This window comes from Mobula hypostoma, chromosome 2 (assembly GCF_963921235.1).
Source record: "Mobula hypostoma chromosome 2, sMobHyp1.1, whole genome shotgun sequence".
Lineage (NCBI taxonomy): Eukaryota > Metazoa > Chordata > Chondrichthyes > Myliobatiformes > Myliobatidae > Mobula > Mobula hypostoma.
This window is the reverse complement of record NC_086098.1, coordinates 234,943,040-234,967,627: the sequence shown is the minus strand read 5'-3', so window position 1 is coordinate 234,967,627 and position 24,588 is coordinate 234,943,040. Positions and strand designations below refer to the sequence as shown.

Sequence of the window (24,588 nt, the reverse complement as noted above, 5' to 3'; positions counted from 1 at the left end):
AAGTCATGGACGACAAATTGGTTGACATTTTAAGAGATGGCAACAGAAGACAAGATAAGATACCAGTTGATATGAGGTATTCAGACTTTGACAGATCATTCAGAAGATGCCACACAAGGGTTTATTAAACAAAATTAGTGCGCATTAGTGCAAATCAAGGATGGACTAACAGACCATAGAAAAAAGGCAGGAACTAGTATGTGCTTTTTCAATTGGGGTGCTGTGACCTGTGACCTGCCCTGGAGACTGTTGCTCAACCCAAGAGGTTAACAATCTAAATCACTTAACTGGTTGAAGAGATTAAATTAAATATTTTCAAGTTTGCTGATGTAACAAAGTTAGGTGTCAATGTAGGTTACAAGGAGACAGAGGAAGATTTCCAAGGGATATAGACAGGTTGACTGAATGAGCAAGGACATGGCAGATGGACTATAATGTGGGCAACTGAGAGGTTTGGCCGGAAAAATTCACAAAGTTGAAGTATCTTTTGACTGGTGAGAGTTTGAGAGGTTTTGGTGTTCAGAGAGATCTGGGACATGAATCACAAAGTTAAAATGCGCGTGCCTTGACCTTTACTGTAAGAGAATGGAAAACACAAGTAGAACACTATGTTGAACTCTGCTGAGGCTGCATCTGGAATTTCATGTACAATCTGGCCTCTATACCCAACGAGGAATTCCCTTGCAAAAGAGAGAGAGACCAGAGATGATTCACCAGCTAGTTTACTTTAGATAGCTGTTTAGCTGTATGAGGAAAGACTCAACTGACTGGACCTATACTGGCAGACCACAGTTTGTGTGGCTTCAGAGTTATGTGTCAGACATGGCTATAAGCAGCACTGGGGTCCCACAGGGGACTGTATTGGCCCCCTTCCTATTTACTCTGTATACCTCAGACTTTAGAATAAATACGAGTCATGTCATCTGCAGAAATTCTTTGATGACTCAGCAACAGTTGGGTACATAAAGGGAGGATGGGATGATGAATACAGGGCCCTGGTGGAGGACTTTGTTAAATGGTGCAAGCTGAATCATCTGCTGTTCAACATCAGTAAGACAAAGGAGATGGTGATGGACTTCAGGATGACTAAGCCTGCACTGCTCCCTGTTACTACTGATGAGGACATGGATGTGGTGAGGAGCTACAAGTACCTGGGGGTGCACCTGGATGACAGACTTGACTGCAGCACCAACACAGAGGCTGTGTTCAAGGGCCAGAGTCGCCTCTACTTCCTGAGAAGTCTGAGGTTCTTTGGAGTATGCAGGCCTCTCCTTCACATGTTCTACCAGTCTGTTGTTGCCAGTAAAATGTTCTATATGGTGGTGTGCTGAGGCAATGCCATCAACACTGATGATGCCAACAGGCTCAATAGACTGAGTAGAAAGGCAGGCTATGTTATAGGAGTCAAACTGAACACACTGGAGGCTGTGGTAGAACAAAGGACCCTCCGGAAAATCCTGGTAATCCTAGACAATGTTTCCCACTCTCTGCATGCCACCTTGGCTGAACAGAGGAACACTTTTAGTAATAAACCAAGACTGTGCTGCTCTAAAGAGCGCTGTATGAGGTCATTCTTACCGTCAGCCATCAGGCTCTAGATTGAGTCAACCTATAGCTGGGGAAGTGATGTCCCCTCCTCAGACTGTTCGAGATAATTTATTTTTTATTCTTTCTTACTTCTCTTCTAATATTTGTAAATTTGTCTATCTGTGCACTTGTAATGCTACTGTGACACTGCAATTTCCTTTGAGATCAATAAAGTATCTACCTGTACCCAAATTTAGAGAAATGAGGAGTGATGTCCTTGAAAAGTACAAATCCTTCAGGGATTCACTGCACTGGATAGATATAGAGGTGATCCCATGCTGGGATCTCCAGTACACACAACGCAGCACAGCCAGGCCCTCCAGCCTAGGTTGTTGTACCAAACTAATTAAACATCTACTAAGCTGTTCCATCCTGCCTATTAAAGTCCACATCCCTCCATTCTCTGAACATTAACGTGCCTATCTCAGAGCCTCATATCATATCCGCTTCTTCTGCCACCCCTAACAGCACACCTAAGCAGCCACCACTCCCAGAATAAAACAAAATTTACCCTGTACATCTCCTTGAACTTACGCATCTCATCTTAAATGCATGTTATCTACTATTAGACATTTTGACTCGGGGGGGCGGGGGGGGTAAAAGGATACTTGCTGCCTATTCATCCACATCTCCTTCAATCTTACATACATCCTCAGCCTCCACCATCCAGAGAAAACAACCTGAGCTTGTCTGACTAACTTCAGTTTCAAAGTTTGGCCATTAAAGAGAAAGTGGAGAAGGAATTTTGTCACCCGGAAGACAGCAGATCTTTGGAGTTCCCTACATGACAGGCTGTGCAGTTTCAGTAGCCGACTATATTCAGGACAAACACCAATCGATCTTTAGGTTTTCAGGTTACAGTGCAGGAAGGAGGCATTGAATTAAAAGGTTAGCCATCATCGCAGTAAAAGGCAGGGCACACTCATAAGACTGAATGGTCTAAGTCATGCTTTTAATCCCACATTCCTGCTCTTAGTTGTAGAACACTGCATCACAGAAACAGGCCCTTCAGCCCATCTAGTCCATGACAAACCATTAACCTGTCTGGTCACATGGACCTGCAAACGGACCATAGCTCTATTCAAATTTCCCTTAAATGTTGAAATCAACCCCCCATCCACCACTTGTGCCGGCTGTTCGTTCCACATAACCTACCTTGAAGTGAAGTTCCCCTTCATGTTTCTCTGAAACATTTCACCCTTAACCCATGGCTTCTAGTTGTTGTCTCATCCAACCTCAGTGAAAAAAGCACGCTTGTATTTACCCTCTACGTACCCCTCATAATTTTGTATACCTCTATCAAATCTCCCCTCAATCTTCTACATTCTAGGGAATAAAGTCCGAACCTAAATGACCTTTCCCAATAACTCAGGTCCTCAAGTCCTGGCAACATCCTTGTAAATTTCCTCTGTACTCTTTCAATCTTGTAGAGGAGTGGGCAGAATTAAGATGGGGCCAAGTGGCTGCCTCTTTGAGCTCATCTGCGGAAACAGCTCAAATTCCTCTCTTTAATGAATTTCTTCTCCCCCCCCCCACCTCTTTTCAAGGAGGTAGGGGTTCTGTTGAGGTTCTGATCTACAAGTGTCACTCAAACTGCAGTTTTTTGTTTTTTTTTTAAAACAGTGGACGGGTTCCTGTTCCTGGAGCTGGTCGGATGACTGCTTTCCCACATTCTCCAGGCATGGCTTGAAAGGTGGCACCTTCAGGGTGCAGGCCTGTGGGTGACAAATTCCAGACCAGTGTTGCCGACTGAGGCTTCACAGGATTTTGCTGTGGTGGATGTATGCAAAAGTGACATGGCAGACTGTAATATCGTAACAGCGACTGTCAGTCTCTCCTTTTGCTGTGAAAAGGGGTGATATCTCTCTGTCCCTTGTTAGTGAGAGAGAACCTGTGACATGTTGAACTGTTGGAGAAACAATAGTTTTCGTTGACTGGAGGTCATGGTCTCTCTTTGGATGCTTTGTTGTTGCTTAGTGGGCGGCGATGCTTTTTGCTGAAACGGGGGAGGGAGAGGTTGATGCATGGATGCTTGCTGATGCCTGTGTGTGTGGGAGGGGGTAGAGGGGGCTTTGGGGTTCTAACATTTTTCTGCCATTCATTCTTTTAAGCTTCTTCTATTTATCATGGAGGTCTGCGAGACAAGTATGTCAGGTTGTATACTGGATGCATTCTCTGATAAAAGGAACCATTTATTTACATCTTTCCTGTAGGTAGGTGACCAAAACTGCACACAATACTCCAAATTAGGCCTCAGCAACGCCTTGTACAATTTCAACACAACATCCCAACTCCTGTACTTAATACACATAAAAAATGCTGGTGAATGCAGCAGGCCAGGCAGCATCTATAAGAAGAGGTACAGTCGACATTTCAGGCCGAGACGTCAGGACGAAGGGTCTCGGCCTGAAATGTCGACTGTACCTCTTCCTATAGATGCTGCCTGGCCTGCTGCGTTTACCAGCATTTTGAAATTCCAGCATCTGCAGATTTCCTCCTGTTTGCGTCCTGTACTTAATACATTGATTTAGGAAGGCCAATGTGCCAAAAGTTTTCTTTGAAGTCTATCGCCCTGATGGTTAAGGGAACTACACGTCCAAAGTACTATTTAAACATGTTGAGGATTTCTCCCTCCAGCATACATTCAGCAATGAATTCCAGACGTCTGACATCCTCTGGGTGGGTTAAAATCCTCACCCCTCTATTCCTTCTACCAATTATGTACATTTTTACCCACTATTTTAGTGTGTCCTCTGTTAAATCAGGTTGAACAAGTCAGGTCTTTATTCTTTGGAGCGTAGAAGATTGAGGGGAGACTTGATAGAGGTGTTTAAAATTATGAGGGGGATTGATAGAGTTGATGTGGTTAGACTTTTTCCATTGAGAGTGGGGAAGATTCAAACAAGAGGGCATGGGTTGAGAATTAGAGGTAAAAAAGTTTAGGGGTAACATGAGGAGGAACTTCTTTACTCAGATAGTGGTAGCTGTGTGGAACGAGCTTCCAGCAGAAGTGGTTGAGGCAGGTTCTATGTTGTCGTTTAAAGTTAAATTGGATAGATATATGGACAGGAAAGGAATGGAATGGAGGGTTATGGACTGAGCGCAGGTCGGTGGGAATAGGATAGGGTAAGAGTTCGGCACGGACTAGAAGGACCAAGATGGCCTGTTTCCATGCTGTAATTGTTATATATATATATATATATATATATATATATATATATCAATAAAAATTAATGAAATGGTCCTTCCTATTTTATAAAATCAGCATTCATTCAGCCTTCTGACAAAAGAAGTTCCTCCAGTCTTTTCTCTTGGATAAAATTTTCAACTATAATACTGGCTAATTTCAAAAAAAGCACGAGGGAATCCACAATTGGCCACAAAGAGCAACTCTGTGATTTCTACTGACTGGTCTCTACTGGGCCAGCTTTCACACTCAGGAAGGGAGAACTCAGCCTCTAAGGCAGCAAAATTAGAACAAGCCTCATAACCTTACCGTGGTCAGAGCTCCAGGCTGTGTCAATAGGTGCTCCCCTATTAACCCTTAAATGACTGGTTCTACCTTTGAAGTTATTCTCCTTTGATCTGGACTTGCTCTAACAACTTCTCATCTATCACATCAAATCGTGTGATCATAAATACCTTGAGGATATTTATTCTCATAACTATCTTCTGAGGATAATGTTAGTCCAAATGATTAACCCCAGTGTAATTCATACATATTTCATGAGCCTCTATTTTGTTTTGGAAAAATCTATAGAGGCACATGAAAGATGTATGAATTATATGTAAAAATGTCTGACAAATATAGATTAAGAATCCTCTTCTTGAAGGCTCCAACATAATAGAATTATCTCGAAGACAGCATCTTACTTTGGAAACTCTTCATCCTGCCATTCTTCCCGGAGTTCCATATCCTCAATTTGTACTTGTGCAGAGATTGGGGTTTCCAGCTCTTCCTTCTGTAGACTAAAAAAGTAAAGGTTACAATGAGACACTAGCTTGCTAACCCATAGATAAACAGGAGATAAAAATCCTAGTTCTGCTGTCCATCTTCTAAAAGCAATTCCTTCCCCACAGAATTATTTTAATACATCTTTATCACAGACCTTCCCAAGATTCATTCCCTTCTAAAGGCCATTTCCCTGAACCGATTACCCAGCTGCGAAACTGTCCACCCCTAATTACAGATGATCTGTATCAGACTCTGCACATATTACAAATGCCTATAGCTGTGTGGAGGCAGGGAGATCAGGGAAGGCATGAGAAAGCTGGAAGCACAAAATAAACTGAAGGAACTCTCACTCTTCTGCAGGTCAGAATGCTAGCCAAGATTAAAGAAGATACCAAAAGTTTCTTCAGATACGTAAAGTGTAAAAGAGGTGGGAGTGGAAACCAATGCTGGAGAGGTAGTAATGGGGGACAAGGAAATGATGGACCAACTGAAAAAGTATTTTGTATCCGTTTTCACTGTGGGAGACACTACCAGTGTGGAAAGTTACCATTTCTAGGGAAAGGGTTCTTGGGAAACTGATGGTCTGGAGGTAGGTATGTCACCTGAAACAGATTGACAACACCCCAGGGTTCTAAAAGAGGTGGCTTAAGAGTGTGTGGAGGCATTAGTAATGATCTTCAAAAAAACAAAACACTAGATTCTGGAGTGGTTCCAGAACACTGGAAAATTGCAAATGTCACTCACTGTTCAAGAAGGGAGAGAGGCAGAAGGAAGGAAATTATAGGCCAGTTAGTCTGACCTCAGTTGTTAGGAAAATGTCGGAGTCCATTGTTAAGGATATGGTTTCGGGTACTTGGAGGCACATGATAAAACAGACTGTAGTTAGCATGGATTCCTCAATGGAAAATCTTGCCTGACAAATCTGTTGGAGTTCTTTAAAGGAGAGCCAATTGATGTTGTGTACTTGGATTTTCAGAAGGCCTTTGACAAGGTGCCACACATGAGTCTGCTTAACAAGCTGCAAGCCCATAGTAGTACAGTAAAAATTCTAGCATGGATAAAGCAGTAGCTGATTGGCAGGAGGCAAATTGTGGGACTAAAGGGAGCCTTTTCTGGTTGGCTGCCAGTGACGAGTGGAGTTTCACAGGGGTCTGTGTTGGGACCAATTCTTTTCAAGTTGCATGTCACTGATTTGGATGATGGAATTGATGGCTTTATTGAGAAGTTTGCTGAGGTGGAGGGGCAGGTAGTTTTGAGGAAGTAGAGAGGCTACAGAGGATTTAGACAGATTAAGAGAATGGTGGCAGATGGAATACAGTGTTGGTAAGTGTATGGCCATGCACGTTAGTAGAAGAAATGAAAGAGTTGACTACTTCCTAAATGGATAGAAAATACAAAATTCTGAGGCGCAAAGGGATTTGGGAATCCTTACGCAGGATTCCCTAAAGGTTGATTTGCAGGTCGAGTCTGTGGTGAGGAAGGCAAATGTAATGTTAACATTCATTTCAAGAGGACTAGCATATAAAAGCAAAGATGTAATGTTGAGGCTCTGGTGAGGCCTCACTTGGAGGATTGTAAGCAGTTTTGGGCCCCTTATCTTAGAAAGGACGTGCTGAAACTGCAAGGGTTCAAAGGAGGATCATGAAAATGATTCCAGGATTAAGTGGCTTATGAAGAGCGTTTGATGGCTTTGGTCCTTTATTCAGAATTCAGAAGAATGAGGGGTGCCAATTGAAACCTATTGAATAGAGAAAGACCTTGATAGAGTGGATGTGGAGAGGGAGTATCTAAGACCACAGCCTCAGAATAGAATGGAGATGAGGAGGAATTTCCTTAGCCAGACAGTGGTGAATCTGTGGAATTTGTTGCCAAGGGCAGCTGTGGAAGCCAATTCTTCACGTATACTTCAGGCAGCGTTTGATAGATTCTTGATTGGTCAGGGCATGAATGGATACGGGGATGGGGAGGGAGAGGGAGGCAGGAGATCGGGGCTGAGAGCAAAAATGGATCAGTCATGATGAAATGGCAGAGAAGATTCAATAGGCCAAATCCCGCTCTTTTTTTTTAAATGGCCTTATGACAGAGAACGATCTTGCCAAGCTGTTGTCAATTCACAGCATGAGCCTCCAGAAGATCCAACATATTTTCTGGTCAAGAAAGATCTCCAATCACATTTTACACCTTCAGTGTCATCAAGAGGACATGGCCACAATCATTTTAAGGAAACATCGCAGATGAATTGGGCACGCGATAAGAAGCGAGGTCAACTCCTTCATCAAGACAGCACTTCATTGGACTCCCGAAGGACAGAGGAAACGCAGGAGACCAAATACAACTTTGTGCCATACTGTAGAGGCAGAAATGAAGACCCTGAACTACACCTGGGGCACAATACAGAAGGTGGCCAAGGACAGACAGAGATGGAGGACCATCATCGCCCCTAGAGGCGTAACGGGAGGCAAGAAGAAACTCAGCAGGTTGAGCAGGGCAGCATGGAAGTGTAGTGGTTAGCACAACACTTTACAATACCAGCGATCCAGGTTCAATTCCCGCCGCTGTCTCTAAGGAGTCTGTACGTTCTCCATGTGGATTTCCTCCGGGGGCTCTGGTTTCCTCCCACGTCCAAAGACGTACAGGTTGGTAGGTCAACTGGCGATTGTAAATGACCGTGATGAGGCTGGGCTTAAATCAGGGGTTGCTGGGCAGTGCTGGCTGTTCCAGGTGAAGAGCCTGCATTATGTCGTGACAGTTTGTCTTTGCTCTGAAATCCAGAAGATGCAGTCTCTTGTGTCTCCAGGATAAAAGGCAAGTTTGTGACTAACACATCTCCTACCACAGCATTATGATGTAAAGGCACAAGTTGTTCTGGAGTTCCCCAATGATAATTGAGTCTCCTCCCTGCCCTCAGCAACACAGTGCTCCACAGTCGCAATAGTTTTGTCTTCCACTCAGCTGGCACACTAAGATCATATCAGATGCAATTTGGGCCACAAAATACCTAGTCAGATTTCCAGAGTATCCGGAAACAAACAGGAAATTATCTTAATCATGTTTCACTCTGGAAGAAATAGTTTTCCAGTTGCACAATACTGTGGGGATAGAAGATCAGCATCATGCAAATACATAAAACAGTACAGGCCACTCGGCCCACAATATTGTGCTGACCCTTTAGCCTATTCCAAGATCAATCTAACCCTTCATTCCCACATAGCCCTCCAATTTTCTTTCATCATTGTACCCAATAGTCTCTTAAATGTTCCTTAAATAGAAAGGGTGAGAGCAGAATTGAAGGAAGCAACACCATTGTTATGTAGGCAAGTACATCAACCAATACCAAGCAAAATAAGTGACCAGATGATCTGTTTCACTGAGGGACAATGTTGGCCAAGGCACTGGAGAAAACTCTCCTGAGGTAGCAACTTAGATTCTATGCTCTAATCAAATAGGAGCTTTAGGGCAAAAGAATGAAACAAATAAGAATATGAGGGGTTCAAACAGGCTTTTTCCACTGGGGTTGGGTGGAGCTACAATAGGTCACGGGTTAAGGGTGAAAGGTGAAAAGTTTAAGGGGAACATGAGGGGCAAGTTCTTCACTCACAGTTGTGAGATTGTGGAAAGAGCTGCCAGCAGAAGTGGCACATGCCAGCTCAATTTCAACGTTTAAGAGAAGTTCGGATAGATACATGGGTGGTAGGGATATGGAGGACTTGGGTCCTGGTACATCTGGATGGAAATAAGCAGCTTAAATGGTTAAGCAGCTTAAAAGCAGCTTAAATAAGCAGCTTAGATGGGTCAAATGGCTTGTTTCTGTGCTGTACTTTCCTATGACAAAGAACAGGAATCGGCTGCACTATACCACCCCCTCTCCCCCAGTCAGCTAGCTGCAACCCGCGGCCCACCACCGCCACCCCCCCCCCAAATTCCAGACCAACCGCACCCTGCCCCACCCCTGGACTTCCAAAGCCGATCAGCTCTTGGTCTTAGTTCAGCATTCCTGCTTAATTAACCAAATCTCCCTTCACAAACAGAACAAAAAAACATGTGTCCATCTCAGCCGTGAATTCAGCCACCACAGCTTTCTGGGATAGAGATACCACATTTACGATCCTCAGGAAAGGAAGTTCTCCTTATGGAACATAGAACAGAACAGGCCAAGATCACACCACTCGGCCCACAGTGTTGTACCATCCAGCAAAAAAGCACATAAATACACCCAAACACTAATCCCTCCTACCTACACAATATCCACATCCCTCCATCTTTTTTACGTCCACGTGCCTATCCAAACATCTAATAAAAGCCTCTCACAAATAAAGGAAAATCTGCAGATGCTGGAAATCCAAGTAACACACTAAATGCTGGAGGAGCTCGGCAGGCCTGGCAGCATCTACGGAAGAGAGAACAGTCGGCGGTTCAGGCCGAAACCCTTCAGCATAAAAGCTGCTAATGTGTTTGCCTCTACCACCATACCAGGCAGTGCGTTCCAGGCATCCACCACTCTCCAAGGCAAAAACTTACCCCTCATATCCCCCTTGAACCCACCACCTCTCACCTTCAATGCATGTCCTCGGGTATGAAGACATTTTCACCCTGGGAAACATGCTGCCTGTCTACTCTATCTATGCCTCTGGTAATCTTGTAAACCTCGATCAGTTCTCCCCTCACCTTTGGTGCTCCAGAAAAAACAACTCAAGTTTAGCCTCTTGTGATAGCATGTGCCCTCCAAACCAGGCAGCATCCTGGTAAACCTCTTCTGCACCCTCTCCTAAGCCTCAACATCCTTCCTGTAGTGGAGTGACCAGAACTGTATACAATACTCCAGATGTGGCCTAACCAGAGTTTTATAAAGTTGCAACATAACCTCCTGACATTTGAACTCAATGCCTCAACTAATAAAAGCAAGCATTCCATAAGCCTCACACATCAAAGTTGCTGGTGAACGCAGCAGGCCAGGCAGCATCTCTAGGAAGAGGTACAGTCGACGTTTCGGGCCGAGACCCTTCATCAGGACTAACTGAAGGAAGAGCCAGTAAGAGATTTGAAAGTGGGAGGGGGAGGGGGAGATCCAAAATGATAGGAGAAGACAGGAGGGGGAAGGATGGAGCCAAGAGCTGGACAGGTGATTGGCAAAAGGGATATGAGAGGATCATGGGACAGAAGGCCCAGGGAGAAGGAAAAGGGGGAGGGGGGTTAAAATCCAGAGGATGGGCAAGGGGTATAGTCAGAGGGACAGAGGGAGAAAAAGGAGAGAAAGAGAAAGAATGTGTGTATATAAATAAATAATGGATAGGGTACAAGGGGGAGGTGGGGCATTAGCGGAAGTTTGAGAAGTCAATGTCCATAAGGTTGGAGGCTACCCAGATGGAATACAAGGTGTTGTTCCTCCAACCTGAGTGTGGCTTCATCTTGACAGTAGAGGAGGCCATGGATACATATCAGAATGGGAATGGGATGTGGAATTAAAATGTGTGGCCACTGGGAGATCCTGCTTTCTCTGGCGGACAGAGCGTAGGTGTTCAGCGAAACGATCTCCCAGTCTGCGTCGGGTCTCGCCAATATATAGGCAACATTCCATAAGCCTTCTTAATCACCTTATCAACCTGTGTAGCCACTTTCAAGGAGCTATGAACTTGAATCCCAAGATGTCTCTGCTCAGCAACACTGTTAAGGATCTTGCCCTTAACAATGTACTGTCTCCTTGCATTTGCCCTACTGAGGTGCAACACCTCACATGTATCTGGGTTAAACTCCATCTGCCATTTCTCTGCCCATATCTACAGCTGATCTATATCATTTGCCAGTCTTCTACACTATCCACAACTTCACCACTCTTGGTATCATCCACAAGTTTACTAACCCACCCATCTACATTTTCATATAGGTCATTTACAGTATATATCACTAACAGCAGAGGTCCCAGCACAGATCCCTGTGGAACACCACTAATTACAGACCTCTGGCTCGAATAACTCTCTTCAATCGCTACCCTGTCTTCTATGTGCAAGCCAGTTCTTAATTCAAACAGCCAATTCACCACGGACCCCATGCATCTTAATTGTCTGGATTAGCCTCCCGAGAGGGATTTTGTCAAATGCCTTACTAAAATTCATGTAGACAATATTCACTGTCGTCAACCTCTCTCATCACCTTGTCAAAAAACTCAACTGAGTTGGTAAGGCACGACCTGCCACACACAAAGCCATGCTGGTTCTCTCCAATTAGCCCATGGGTTTCCCAAAGCTCATATATCCTATCCTTAAGAATTCCCCTGCAACTGACATGAGACTTACCGGTCTATAGTTCCCAGGATTTTCCCTTGTTCCCTTCTCAAATAGTGGTACAACATTAGTCACTCACCAGTCCTTTGGAACCTCGCCTGTGGCTGGAGATGACGCAAAGATACTGGTCAAGGGACCAGCAATCTCATCTCTTCCCTCCCTCAGTAACCTGGGGTAAATCCCATCAGGCCCTGGGGACTTGCCCAGCTCAAAGCTCATTAGGAGGCCCAACCTTGACCTCCAAATGTCCTAACTTACTTATACACTCAGCACTGATCTCCTGGCCCTTTACATTATTTCGTTTGGTAAATACTAAAGCAAATTACTCATTTTATACTTTATTGTCGCCAAACAATTGGTACTAGAACGTACAATCATCACAGCGATATTTGATTTTGCGCTTCACACTCCCTGGATTACAAATATTAAATATTAAAGATATTTAAAATAGTTTAAAATAGTAAATATTAAAAATTTAAATTTTAAATCATAAATAGAAAATAGGAAAATAGAAAGTAAGGTAGTGCAAAAAAACCGAGAGGCAGGTCTGGATATTTGGAGGGTACAGCCCAGATCTGGGTCTGGATCCGTTCAGCAGTCTTAACACAGTTGGAAAGAAGCTGTTCCCAAATCTGGTCCTACGAGTCTTCAAGCTCCTGAACCTTCTCCCGGAGGGAAGAGGGACGAAAAGTGTGTTGGCTGGGTGGGCCTTGTCCTTGATTATCCTGGCAGCACTGCTCCGACAGCGTGCGGTGTAAAGTGAGTCCACGGACGGAAGATTGGTTTGTGCGATGTGCTGCGCCGTGTTCACGATCTTCTGCAGCTTTTCGGTCTTGGACAGGACAACTTCCATACCAGGTTGTGATGCAACCTAGAAGATGCTTTCTACGGTGCATCTATAAAAATTAGTGAGGGTTTTAGGGGACAGGCCAAATTTCTTTAGTTTTCTCAGGAAGTAAAGGCAAGATCAGCAAGTACCTCACTCACATCCAAGCAAATGTTACCCCTGTATCCGTGAGTGGTCCTACCCTCTCCCTAGTTATCCTCTTGCTCCTGATGTATGTATAGAATTCCTTGGGATTCAGCTTAATCCTACTTGTCAATGACTTTTCATGGCCCCTCCTGGCTTTCCTGATTCCCAACATTGTAGTTCCATGTACTGATCCATTCTCCAAGTTCATCACCCTTACCCATAATACTCGTTGCTTTACAATATGCACACTTCAAACTATCCGACCCAGCACACTTGTTATCTTGATTTTGTCCTTCAATACTTTTCCTGACTTCTACCTTCTGATCCGATCCTTCCCTTACTGACCTCAGTTCCCAGCCCCCTGCAGAGCTAGCATAAATTCTCCCAAGCAGTATCAGCAAACCTCCTGGCCAGGATATTGGTTCCCTTGCAGTGCAGGTGCAAACTGTCCCCCTTGTACAGGTCAGCCTTTCCCCAGAAAAGGTTCCAATTGCCCAAGAACTTGAAACACTGCTCCCTGCACCATCTGCTCAGCTGCTCATTCATCCATGCTATCGCCCCATTTCTACCAGCCGTAGCCTGTGGCACAGGGAGTGATCCAGTGATTACAACCTTGGAGGTCCTTCTCTTCAGCTTCTTTCCTAATTTTATATACTCACTGCATAAGACCCCTTCTCCTTTCCTGCCTCTGTGATTAGTGCCAATATGCACCACGACCTCCAGCTATCTCCTCCCCCACCCCAACCCAAGAATATTCCACAGCTACTCCATGGACCCTAACACCTGGGAGTTAACACACCATCCTGGTGTCTCTTTTGTGGCCAGAGAATCTCCTTTCTGACCCCATAACTATCGAGTCCCCTATAACTACCACACTGCCCGTCTTCCCTGTTGAGCCTCAGAGCCAGCAGCCTGGCTGCTGCTGCCATGATCTGATGGGTCAACACCCGCAGCAGTATCCAAAGAGATATACTTGTTGCTGAGGGGAATGGTTATGGGGGAACCCTGCACTGACTTCTTAACTCCCTTCAACCAACACACATCAAAGTTGCTGGTGAATGCAGCAGGCCAGGCAGCATCTCTAGGAAGAGGTACAGTCGACGTTACGGGCCAAGACCCTTCGTCAGGACTAACTGAAAGAAGAGCTAGTAAGAGATTTGAAAGTGGGAGGGGGAGGGGGAGATCTGAAATGATAGGAGAAGACAGGAGGGGGAAGGATGGAGCCAAGAGCTGGACAGTTGATTGGCAAAAGGGATATGAGAGGATCATGGGACAGGAGGCCAAGGGAGAAAGACGGGGTGGGGGGGGGGACCCAGAGGATGGGCAAGGGGTATAGTGAGAGGGACAGAGGGAGAAAAAGGAAAGAGAGAAAAAAAATGCGTGTATATGAATAAATAATGGATGGGGTACGAGGGGGAGGTGGGGCATTAGTGGAAGTTTGAGAAGTCAATGTTCATGCCATCAGGTTGGAGGCTACCCAGTCAGAATATAAGGTGTTGTTCCTCCATCCTGAGTGTGGCTTCATCTTGACAGTAGAGGAGGCCATGGATAGACATATCAGAATGAGAATGGGACGTGGAATTAAAATGTGTGGTCACTGGGAGATCTTGCTTTCTCTAGCGGACAAATTCCCTTACCTCTCCTGATGGCCACCCATCTGCTGTTCGAAGCCTGTGCTGGGAGTATGACCACCTCTTCAAAAGTCTTGTCTATAATATCTTTAGCCTCCCCAATGATCCTGAATACATCCAACTCCTTGAATTCCCACATCTGACAGCAGTAGTATTCCATCCTGACCAGCATCTTCTTGCTTTGAAACTATGCTTCTGGTTCTAGATGTTCTCACAAGCAGAAACATCCTCTCAGTATCTCCCTCAATATCAATGCCAGAATCTTTTATGTTTCAACAAAAACACCTCTCATTCTCCTAAATTCCATGGCTGACTTGTGTGGAAAGGTCCTTTAGTCCAGGAATCATGCTAGTTTGCCTTCTCTGAACTGCCTTCAACAAAAGTATATCTTTAACTTAATGAAAGAAATCCAAACAGTTCACTGCTTTGCAGATGTAAGCTCATTTACACCATACTGTTGTTGCAGAATTCCCTCCATGCAAAACTATTTAAACTGTCTACTCCCATCAACCTGCACCCACACCACAGCCCTCCATACCCCTACCATCCATGTACTTATCAAACTTCTCTTAAATGTTGAAATGAAGCCTGCATGCATCACTGGCACTGGCAGCTCATTCCACTCTCACAACCCTGAGTGAAGAAATTTTCTCTCATGTTCCCCTGAAAACCTTTCTCCTTTCACCCTTAACCCATGACCTCTAGTTGTAGTCCCATCCAACCTCAGTGGGAAAATCCTGCTTGCATTTACCCAATCTATACCCCTCTTAATTTTGTATACAATCTGTCAAATCTCCCCTCAATCTTCTAAGTTCCAAGAAATAGAGTCCTAACCTATTCAATCTTCCCTTATGACCCAAGTCCTCAAGTCCCAGAAACACCTCGTAAATAAGGCTGAAAGAGTACAGAGAAAATTTAATCTTTCTTGTAGGTAGATGACCAAAACTGCACATAATAATCCTAATTAAGCCTCCCCATCTTATACAACTTCATAACATTCCATTTTTTGTACTCAATACTTTGATTTATAAAGGCCAATGTGCCAAAAGCTTTCCTTACAGCCCATTTTTCAGCACATTGTTTCCCTCTGCAAGCTCTGACAGTCTTCCTTGGTGTCCACTACACCCTCAAATTTGCTGATCCACTTAACCACATTATCACCCAGAGCATTGCTACAGATGACAAACAACAATAGCCCCAGCACCGATCCCTGCAGCACAAGTCCAGATCCCTCCACTAATCACAGGCCTCCGGTCAGAGAGGCAACCATTTACTACCACTCCCTGGCTTCTCCCACAAAGCCAAATGTCTAATCCATTTTATTATATCATCTTGAATGCCAAGTGACTCGAGCTTCTTGACCAACCTCCCATGTGGGACGTTGTCAAATACCTTGCTAAAGTCCATGTAGGCAACATCTACTGGCTTGCCTTCATCAGCTTTCCTGGTAATTTACTCAAAAAAACTCTAAGCTTGGTTAGACACAACCTACCACATACAAAGCCATGTTGACTATCCCTAAGCAGTCCATGTCTATCTTGGAATACCTTTCAATAACGTTCCCATTGCTGACGACAGGCTCACCAGCCAATAATTTTCTGATTTATTTTAAGAGCATTTCTTAAACAGCGGAAAACCATTAGCTATTCTCCAATCCTCCGGTACCTCACCTGTCACTAAGGATGTTTTAAATATCTCTGCAGGCGTCTCTACAGTTCGACACTAGCCTCTCACAGTGTCAGACGGAACATCCTGTCAGGCCCTGTGGATTTATCCACCGTAATTTGTCTCAAGACAGCAAACATCTCCTCCACTGTAATTTGTATACAGTCCATGATCTCGCTGCAGCTTTGCCTCACTTCCATACACTGTGTCTGTCTCCCAAGTAAATATAGATGCAAAACATCGGTTTAAGATCTCACCTCTATCTTTTGGCTCCATGCATAGATTATCATTCTGATCTTCCAGAGGAAGAATTTTATCCCTTGCAATCCCTTTGCTCTTAATATCTGTAGAATTCCTTATGATTCTCCTTCACCTTGTTTGCTAGGGCAAACTCATGCCTTCTTTTAACCCTTCAGATTTATTTCTTCAAAGGTTCAAAGGTCAAATTTGATGTCAGAAAAATGTATACAATATACATCCTGAAATGCTTTTTTTTCGCAAACATCCATGAAGACAGAGAAGTGCCCCAAAGAAGGAACAGTTAAATGCGAGAACACCAAAGTCCCCCCCCAAGCTCCCCCCTCCCACACATAAGCGGCAGCAAGCAACAATTCCCCCCCCCACCAGCAAAAGTGTTCTCTTGCATTTTGTATACTGCAAAAGTACCTCATTTGTTCCTACCTGCCTATACATCTTTTTTTCTTAGTTGGGCCTCAATATCTCTTGAAAACCAAAGTTCCCTAAACTTTTCTTTTGATGGACACATTCAAGCTTTGTACCCTCAAAATTTCATTTTTGAAGACCTCCCACTTACCAAGTATACTTTTGCCAGAAAACAGCCTGTCCCAATCCACACTTACCAGATCCTTTCTGATACCGTCAAAATTGTCCTTTCTCCACTTTAGAATCTCAACCCATACACCAGTCCTAGATATTTCCATATTTACTGTGACACTAATGGCATTGTGATCACTAGATGCAAAGCGTTGCCCCACACAAACTTCTGTCACCTGCCCTGTCTCATTGTCTAACAGCAGATCGCGTATCACACACTCTCTTACTGGGACTTCTGGGTATTGATGAAGGAAACTTTTCTGAACACATTTGACAAACACTATCCCATCTAGCCCTTTTACAGTATGGAAGTCCCAATCAGTATGTGGAAATCACCTACTATAACAACTTTGTGTTTGTTGCAACAATCTGAGATCTCTCTGTAAATTTGGTCCTCAAAACCCCACAGACTGTGGGTAGTCTGTAATAGAGCCCCATTAACATGGTTATATATCTTTCTCGTTTCTCAGTTCCACCCATAACGCCTCACTAGACGATTTCTCCAGTCTGTCCTGACTAAGCACTGGTACGACATTTTCCCTGACTAGTAACACCACCCTCCCCCTTTACTCCTGCCTGCTCTGTCACATTTAAGACCACTGAATCCAGAATATTGAGCTGCCAGTCCTGCCCCTCCTGCAACCAAGTCTACAATATAATTCCACACGTTGATCCACGGCCTGAGCTCATCTGCCTTTCCTACAATACAGCAGAGGACACAGCCTTGAAATAGAGGGGCATCCCTTTAGAACAGAGCCGAGGAGGAATTTCATTAGCCAGAGAGTGGTGAATCTGTGGAATTCGTTGCTACAGGCAGCTGTGAAGGCAAAGTTTTTATGTATATTTAAGGCAGAGGTTGATAGATTCTTGATTGGTCAGGGCATGAAGGGATATAGAGGGGAAGGCAGGAGAGCATTAGTGGCTGGCTACATTGGAAGTACTGATGCATTTGATTACAAAACAGATAACTGGCTCGTGTATACTGAGGTAATTGAGCAGTAATTTGAAGCAGATGATATAGCCAATAAGAAGCAAGTGCGAGCTTTGCTGAGTGTATTGGGTTTGAAGGTAATCAGTTTGCTTAGAAATTTGACTGCTTCAACCAAACCAGCCAAAATGAGCTTTGCTGATATCGTGAGAGTAATGCAGGAACATTTAGAGCCAAAACCATTGTTGATTGTAGAGCACTTTAGGTTTTCTGAGCTGAATCAAAAAGAAGAAGCATCCAGTTCAGTGTATGTGGCTACAATGAAGAAGTTGTCTGAGCATTGTCAGTTCAATGATGGACTAATAGTGCACTGAGAGAGCATTTAGTTTGTAGAATCTTACAAGAAAGCATTCAAAAGCAGCTCCTAACTGAAACTCAACTCACATTTAAAAGAGCAGTTGAGATTGCTGCTCCAAAGGAAACCACAGACAGAGATGCAATTGAGTTGCAGTCAGGAATAGAAGTGAGCATGAACAAAATTGGCATATCTAAACAGAAGCGTGCCTGCCCAAACAAATTGTGTTAATGTTGTGGCAGGGACTCACACACACTAGATCAATGCAGGTTCAGAGGTAAGACTAGCAGAAAATGCAACAAAGTAGGGCACATACAAAGAATATGTTGGGCAGACGAGAAATAAATAGACTGCACAGGGAAGAGGAAGAGAGTGACGCAGGACTGCGTGGCCTTAGGATTTACAATGTGAAAGCTAACAGACAAGAAATATGACTTTCACTAGAAGTGAAGGGCAATTTAAATACAATGGAATTAAACACTGTCTCAGTTGTTTCAGTCATTCCACAGAATGAGCTTGAAAGGCATTTCAAAGATACTAAATTGGAGCCTGCAGAAAGCCAACTAAGAACTTATACTGGAGAAATGAAAACTCCTGTTGGAATGACACTTGTAACAGTGAAATACAACAAGCAACACACCACATCGGGCTTGCACGTGATAAAACAGGAGCGTCAGCATTGTGGGGACATGACTGGCAGAGCCAACGACAACTTGATTGGAGATCCATCCACCATTTGCTTGTCACATCCACTGCAACAGAGTCAACTGAAAGTGAATGAAGAAAGGTGCTGGAAGATGCCACAACTGTCTCCATGCTGTACACCATGAACTGTTCCCCAGAGGGCAAACAGGAACTGGTGTCAATCTCTGTGTCTCTGGTTGGAAAACACACTGGACCAAGGAAGGACCATGCTGCTCAAGAGGAATTGTGGAAGTGGTCTGACTATAACCCTTTTCATAGGCAACATATCCAAGAAAGCTTCTGAGATGTTAATCAGGCAGTTACTTGGTTTTAAGCTGGAAGAGAGTTCAAGGAGCTTCAGGAAACTTGCAAGCATTCAGCTTTTGTGAGTATAAAGATCCAGGATCTACCTTGTGTGTATTAAGGTTATTGCATGAACTTCAAGGTGGCGGTCAAAAAGCTGCTTGTAAAAGTAGATACAAAGACCAAAGCCCAGCTGGATAAGTGGAAGTCCAAAAAGAAAGCAGTCAATGGAGATACAGAAACAAAGGATTCATCAGATGATGATGTGGAAGAGGAAATCAAGAGGAGAGATCAGATCATAAAGGGAGTGATAGAAGGATAAATAAGAGAATACTCCAGTGAACTAAATGCACCTTCCCAAGGTCAAGATGCACATCCTAGAAAGAAGGAAAAGGAAAAAGAGGATGACATAAGTGCCATGGAAAGGGAAGAGACCTAATTTATCGAGAAATTAGCAAATTCAGAGATACCCACAATAAATTATAAGAAAAAGGAAGGTGAGAAAAAGAAGACAAGAAATTGAAAAGGAGAAGGAAAGTGTCCAGATCTGTCAGAACCACTTCCAAGGATCATGTCCTACCACCACCCTGGAGGAGGCCCCAGGATCTGAGATTGTTTCACAGCCACAAGTCTCAACTGCCAAGCAGAGTGACACCCCCACCTCCTTGTCAGGAAAGACATTATCTGACAAGAGTAAGAAAAGCTCCACAGCAATTAAATCTTTAAGCCTGAATAGGACAATTTAAAATTTACTATACTGTGGATGTCTGTACAGTAGTTGTATTTTATAGTATATTGTGTATATAGTTGAGATACATTCTATATTGAGTTGGAGTTTATAGCTAAGCAGAGAGGAGTGTTGTGTATTTAATATTTCAGTAATATTTGAGTAATATTATAAAATATATTGTTTGATTCAGCATTCTTGTTCATTGCGGTTTATATGTAAAAGTACATAAATGACATACGTCATCACGTCACCAGGTTACATCTGTGCACCTCACTCAAAGTAAGCAGAAAGTTAGGACTCACATTGGAGTCTAACTGTGGAGTTTTTCTAAATGGGGAGAAAATCCAAGCATCTGAAATGCAAAGGGTCTTGGGAGTCCTTGTGCAAAGAACATCCTGAAGGTTAACTTGCTGGTAGAGTTTGTGGTGAGGAAGACAAATGCAACGTTAGCGTTCATTTCAAGAGGTCTAGAATACAAGAGCAGGGATATGATGGTGAGGCCTTATAAGGCACTGGTAAGGCCTCACTTAAGAGTATTGGGCTCCTCATCTAAGATGTGCTGGCATTGGGGAGAGTTCAGAGGAGGTTCACAAGGATGATTCTGGGAATGAAAGGGTTATCATACGAGGAAGGTTTGATAGCTCTGGGTCTGTACCCGTTGGAATTTAGAAGGATGAGAAAGGACCTCATTGAAACCTTTCGAATGTTGAAAGCCCTAACCAGAGTAGATGTGGAAAGGATGTTTCCTATTGTGGGGAGTCTTGGACAAGAGGATGCAGACTCAGGATAGATGGGCGTCCATTTGAAACAGAGATGCAGAGAATTTTCTTTAGCCAGAGTGAGGTGAATTTGTGACCATAGGCAGCTGTGGAGGCCAGGTCATTGGGTATATTTAAGGCAGAGATTGATAGGTTCTTGATTGGACAGAGAATTAAAGGTTACAGGGAGAAGGCCAGGGAATGGGGCTGAGGAGGGGAAAAAAGAAGCAGCCATGATTGAATGGCAGAGCGGACTCGATGGGCCAAATGGCCTAATTCTTCTCCCAAGGCTTCTGGTCTTATGCTCTTATTTTGGACTCCTATCTTTCTTTTCCTTTCATTTAGTTTAATGCTTTAGAGTTACAAAACATAACACATCCTTTGGTAATAAAATCAATATCCTACTTGCATGATTACTTGCTGTAACTGCATGGTAATTTACCGCTTCACTTACCGGGACACCCCCCAGATCCCTCTCCATTTCAACAAGGGGGATAATCTCACACTTCATCATCCTGAGAGGAGGAGTAACCTCTCCGATAACTGAGATTGAAACCTTACAATTATCAGATAAGCAAGACAAGGTATTAAAGAGCCTGACTGAAATTTATCCTTTCACTATTTAGGTACAACAGGTCATCTTAATTTATTATTCTGGTGCTTGCATAACCAATGAGATTTCCCAAATCCTGACTAAACACTGCAATAAACTCAAAGGACCATCTCTCCAAATAGACTGCTTTGCATAACAGGTGTAACTCTGCATAAAACAGTGAGCATGTGTCCTTTTTTCAATTAGCAAATTACTTGACGGGTGGAACATGGGGTAAGCTGTGGGTAACCAATTTAAATTCCACCAGCAGGCAAGTTATTATTACATTAATATAGAAAGAAAAGGCAAGTTTCAGCAACGATGTTCATCAACCTATCATAAAAATCCTGCATCATTTAGAGAAGGAAATATTTGTTCTGGGTTTGTACTGTCTGTGACTATAAACCCACAGCAATGGCACTAACTGTTAACTGCACTCTAAAATAGAACAGCTACCGCCCCCCCCCCCAGGGCAAAATGAGGATGGGCAAGGAATTGCAGGCCTCAGCAGCAACTTCCAGATAAATTACCAGCCAGTATTAAGTGCTCATCCCATCTGAGCATAAAACAATATTAAAAAATTGTTACTGGTACACACACCTCAATTTTCGCAGCCCCCTTAATCCCAAAATCTGGTTTTCTAAATAATGTCCAACACTGACCTCTATTCCAGAGTCCTACATTTGACAATGTAAACAAACAAATTGCACATTGCAAAGTAAAAGTTTGTAGCAAGATGTCCATCTTATATTCAGCACTATGAAGAGAGGCTTACATTTATGTAACTTCAGGATAGCAAGGTCAGTGAAGTACTTGTGAAGTCATCTTCACTGTATCACAGTGGCCTCAAACTTGAAGGTAATGATGACAAGGTCATCTGTTTCTTTTTTTAAAAAATGCTATTAATTGGGAGAATACTATCAGGCCTAAAAGAATTTCTCTTGTTTGAAAAGTGGTTGTGAAATCTTTTACACTCAACATAAGATGGGTTCAGTTGGACTAGTAAGGCATCTTAAACAATACTATAAAGCTCTTAATACTATAGTGTGGACAGTGATTGCACACTCGAGTGTCTGGAGTGGGATTTAAACCTATAGACAGGCAAGAGCTTTACTCACTGAACCATCACCAAATAAAAGTTCCAAAATACCCTTAAACAGTTAACTAGAAACAGCTCACTCTCCAGATACACAGGCTGGAAGAGATTTAAACAAGATTTTATTTCTGATATGATTCATCATCAGGGTAGGATTCTCCGTGGAAGACAGGGAGGTCTCTGACTATCTGCAGAACGTGTCTTTGCACGTTACTCTTCAGTGGTTTGCTCTTGCAGGAGGAGCTCAGGAACTTGGGGAATGTCGACAAGGAAACACACTGGACTTGTCCCAACAACATGAGCAATATATTCCAGCAGCGGGGAGCGAAGGGAACAGATTTGCGAGAGGAAAAGTTAGATAAAGGAGGGAAGTGCCAGACAAAAGGCAACAAAACTATTAGGTTTTAAATGTTGGAACTTCATTACGAAAAGGAATGTAACCCGATGCCCAGATTACAGACTACTCCAAATAACAACTGGTCTGTCAAAACTGAAAGTTGGCGTACACCCAAACACAGCTTGTGTAATTCTATATCGTACTTACCAGGCTGAGCTTCGATTACCTTATTATTGTCCGATCAGGGGGCTTATCAGAGGGCCAAATGTACAGAATGATAACTTTCTGCTCATGAATCCAAGGCAGCCTCGTTCTACAGAATAGACCGTAGACTGTTTACATCATCACAGTTCACCTGGGAAGTATGCGTGTACTCCACAGTCACACCCATCAACCTCAGGTTACCTGGCAACTCAACATGCAATTCTCCTTTATCTGCCACTGATGACGAAGAATACAAGGCCAAAAGTGGCAACTCTCTTTACTAACATCGACACTGACAGGAATTTGTTGGGGTGAAACGAAGAAATTGCCATAGATGCTGTCTGACCTGCTGAGTTCCTCCAGTATTTTGTGTGTGTTACTTCAGATGATAGAACATAGAACAGACCATTCAGCCCACAATGTTGAGCCGAATCAGTTAAAAAGCAAATCGAAAACATTCAAACACTAATCCCTCCTACATACACTGTGTCCATATCCCTCCATCTTCGTTACATCTACATGCCTATCTGATATGTCTCTTAAAAGCCTCTAATATGTTTGCCTCTACCACCATACCAGGCAGCATATTCCAGGCATCCACCACTGAGTAAAATAAACTTATCACTCACATACCCCTCTCACCTTCAACACCGGCCTTCTGGTATTAAACATTTCAAACCTGGGAAACAGATACTCTCTGTCCACTCTTTCTATGCCTCTCATAATCTTATAAACCTCTATCAGATCTCCTCTCAGGCTCTGGCACTCCAAAGAAAACAACCCAAATTTATCCGGCCTCTCATGATAGCACATGCCCTCGAAACCAGGCAGCACCCTGGTAAACCTCTTCTGCACCCTCTCCCTGATGTTTGGAAGCATTTCTTCACTTAAAACATGGTGGAAATGTCAACAGTCTCTACAGCCCAAAAAGCCGTCGAGGCTGCAATTGTCAATCCCAGTAAGAAAACAGTAGCAATTCTGCAAGACAAAATTCAGAACATTCTTGAGGGAATTCAGATCATTTGTGATCTCACTGAATGCCAGAACAAACTTGCATGGCTTTAGCTGCCCTTCCTCAACTTCTTTTGGCCCAACATTGCGGATGAAGGATCTGATCCTGTGCTGTACTGATCTATGTTTTTCCAGCCAATTCCCTCCTACAGCTGTTGCCCTTGACACATTCCACTGCTATCGGGCGCTGTCATTCATGCAACAAGGGACGTGGCTGGTCCCAACCCTGGCCTTGACACAGCGAGCAGGAACTTCTGTTTTGCGGAAAGGTTAGAGAACATGCAATTTATCTCCTTGGAATGGAGAAGGTAAAAGAGATTGAATAGAAGAGGTCAAAAAAAAATTTTTTTTTTTAAGGATGCTGATAGTTGATCTTTATCTACTCAATCTCTTATGCAAGAGAATCCATAATCAGAAGAGACAAAGGACCGGGTATTATTTTTGCTGTTAGAGTGACTGTTTCTGTGCCAAATATCCTTCTGGCTTACAAGAGGTTGTGAAAGATGCTTTGCAAGGTCACCACTTTCTGGGAAAGGTTTGACGTAATTAAGAGGACTCAAAGGCAACTTTGAGGAGTTGAAATGCATACCATTACATTGGGCCTAAACAGAGCAAAAGGAAAGGCATGTTTTCTGTGCCTTTTTAAAGTAATTTTTAAAGTGTTTTA

General features: G+C 43.5%; 1 protein-coding gene across 4 annotated transcripts in view; it reads right to left on the bottom strand.

Moving 5' to 3' along the window:
* bnipl (BCL2 interacting protein like) overlaps positions 1–24,588 on the bottom strand; it is a 78,516-nt gene that overhangs the window by 31,603 nt on the left and 22,325 nt on the right. For 3 of the 4 annotated variants that reach the window (XM_063041634.1, XM_063041633.1, XM_063041635.1), the window contains exon 2: positions 5,461–5,556. In XM_063041634.1, coding sequence (XP_062897704.1) covers positions 5,461–5,556 — 96 coding nt within the window. Of the gene's footprint in view, positions 1–5,460; positions 5,557–22,913; positions 23,031–24,588 lie in introns of those variants that run through there. The other variant, XM_063041636.1, reaches the window with a different exon arrangement.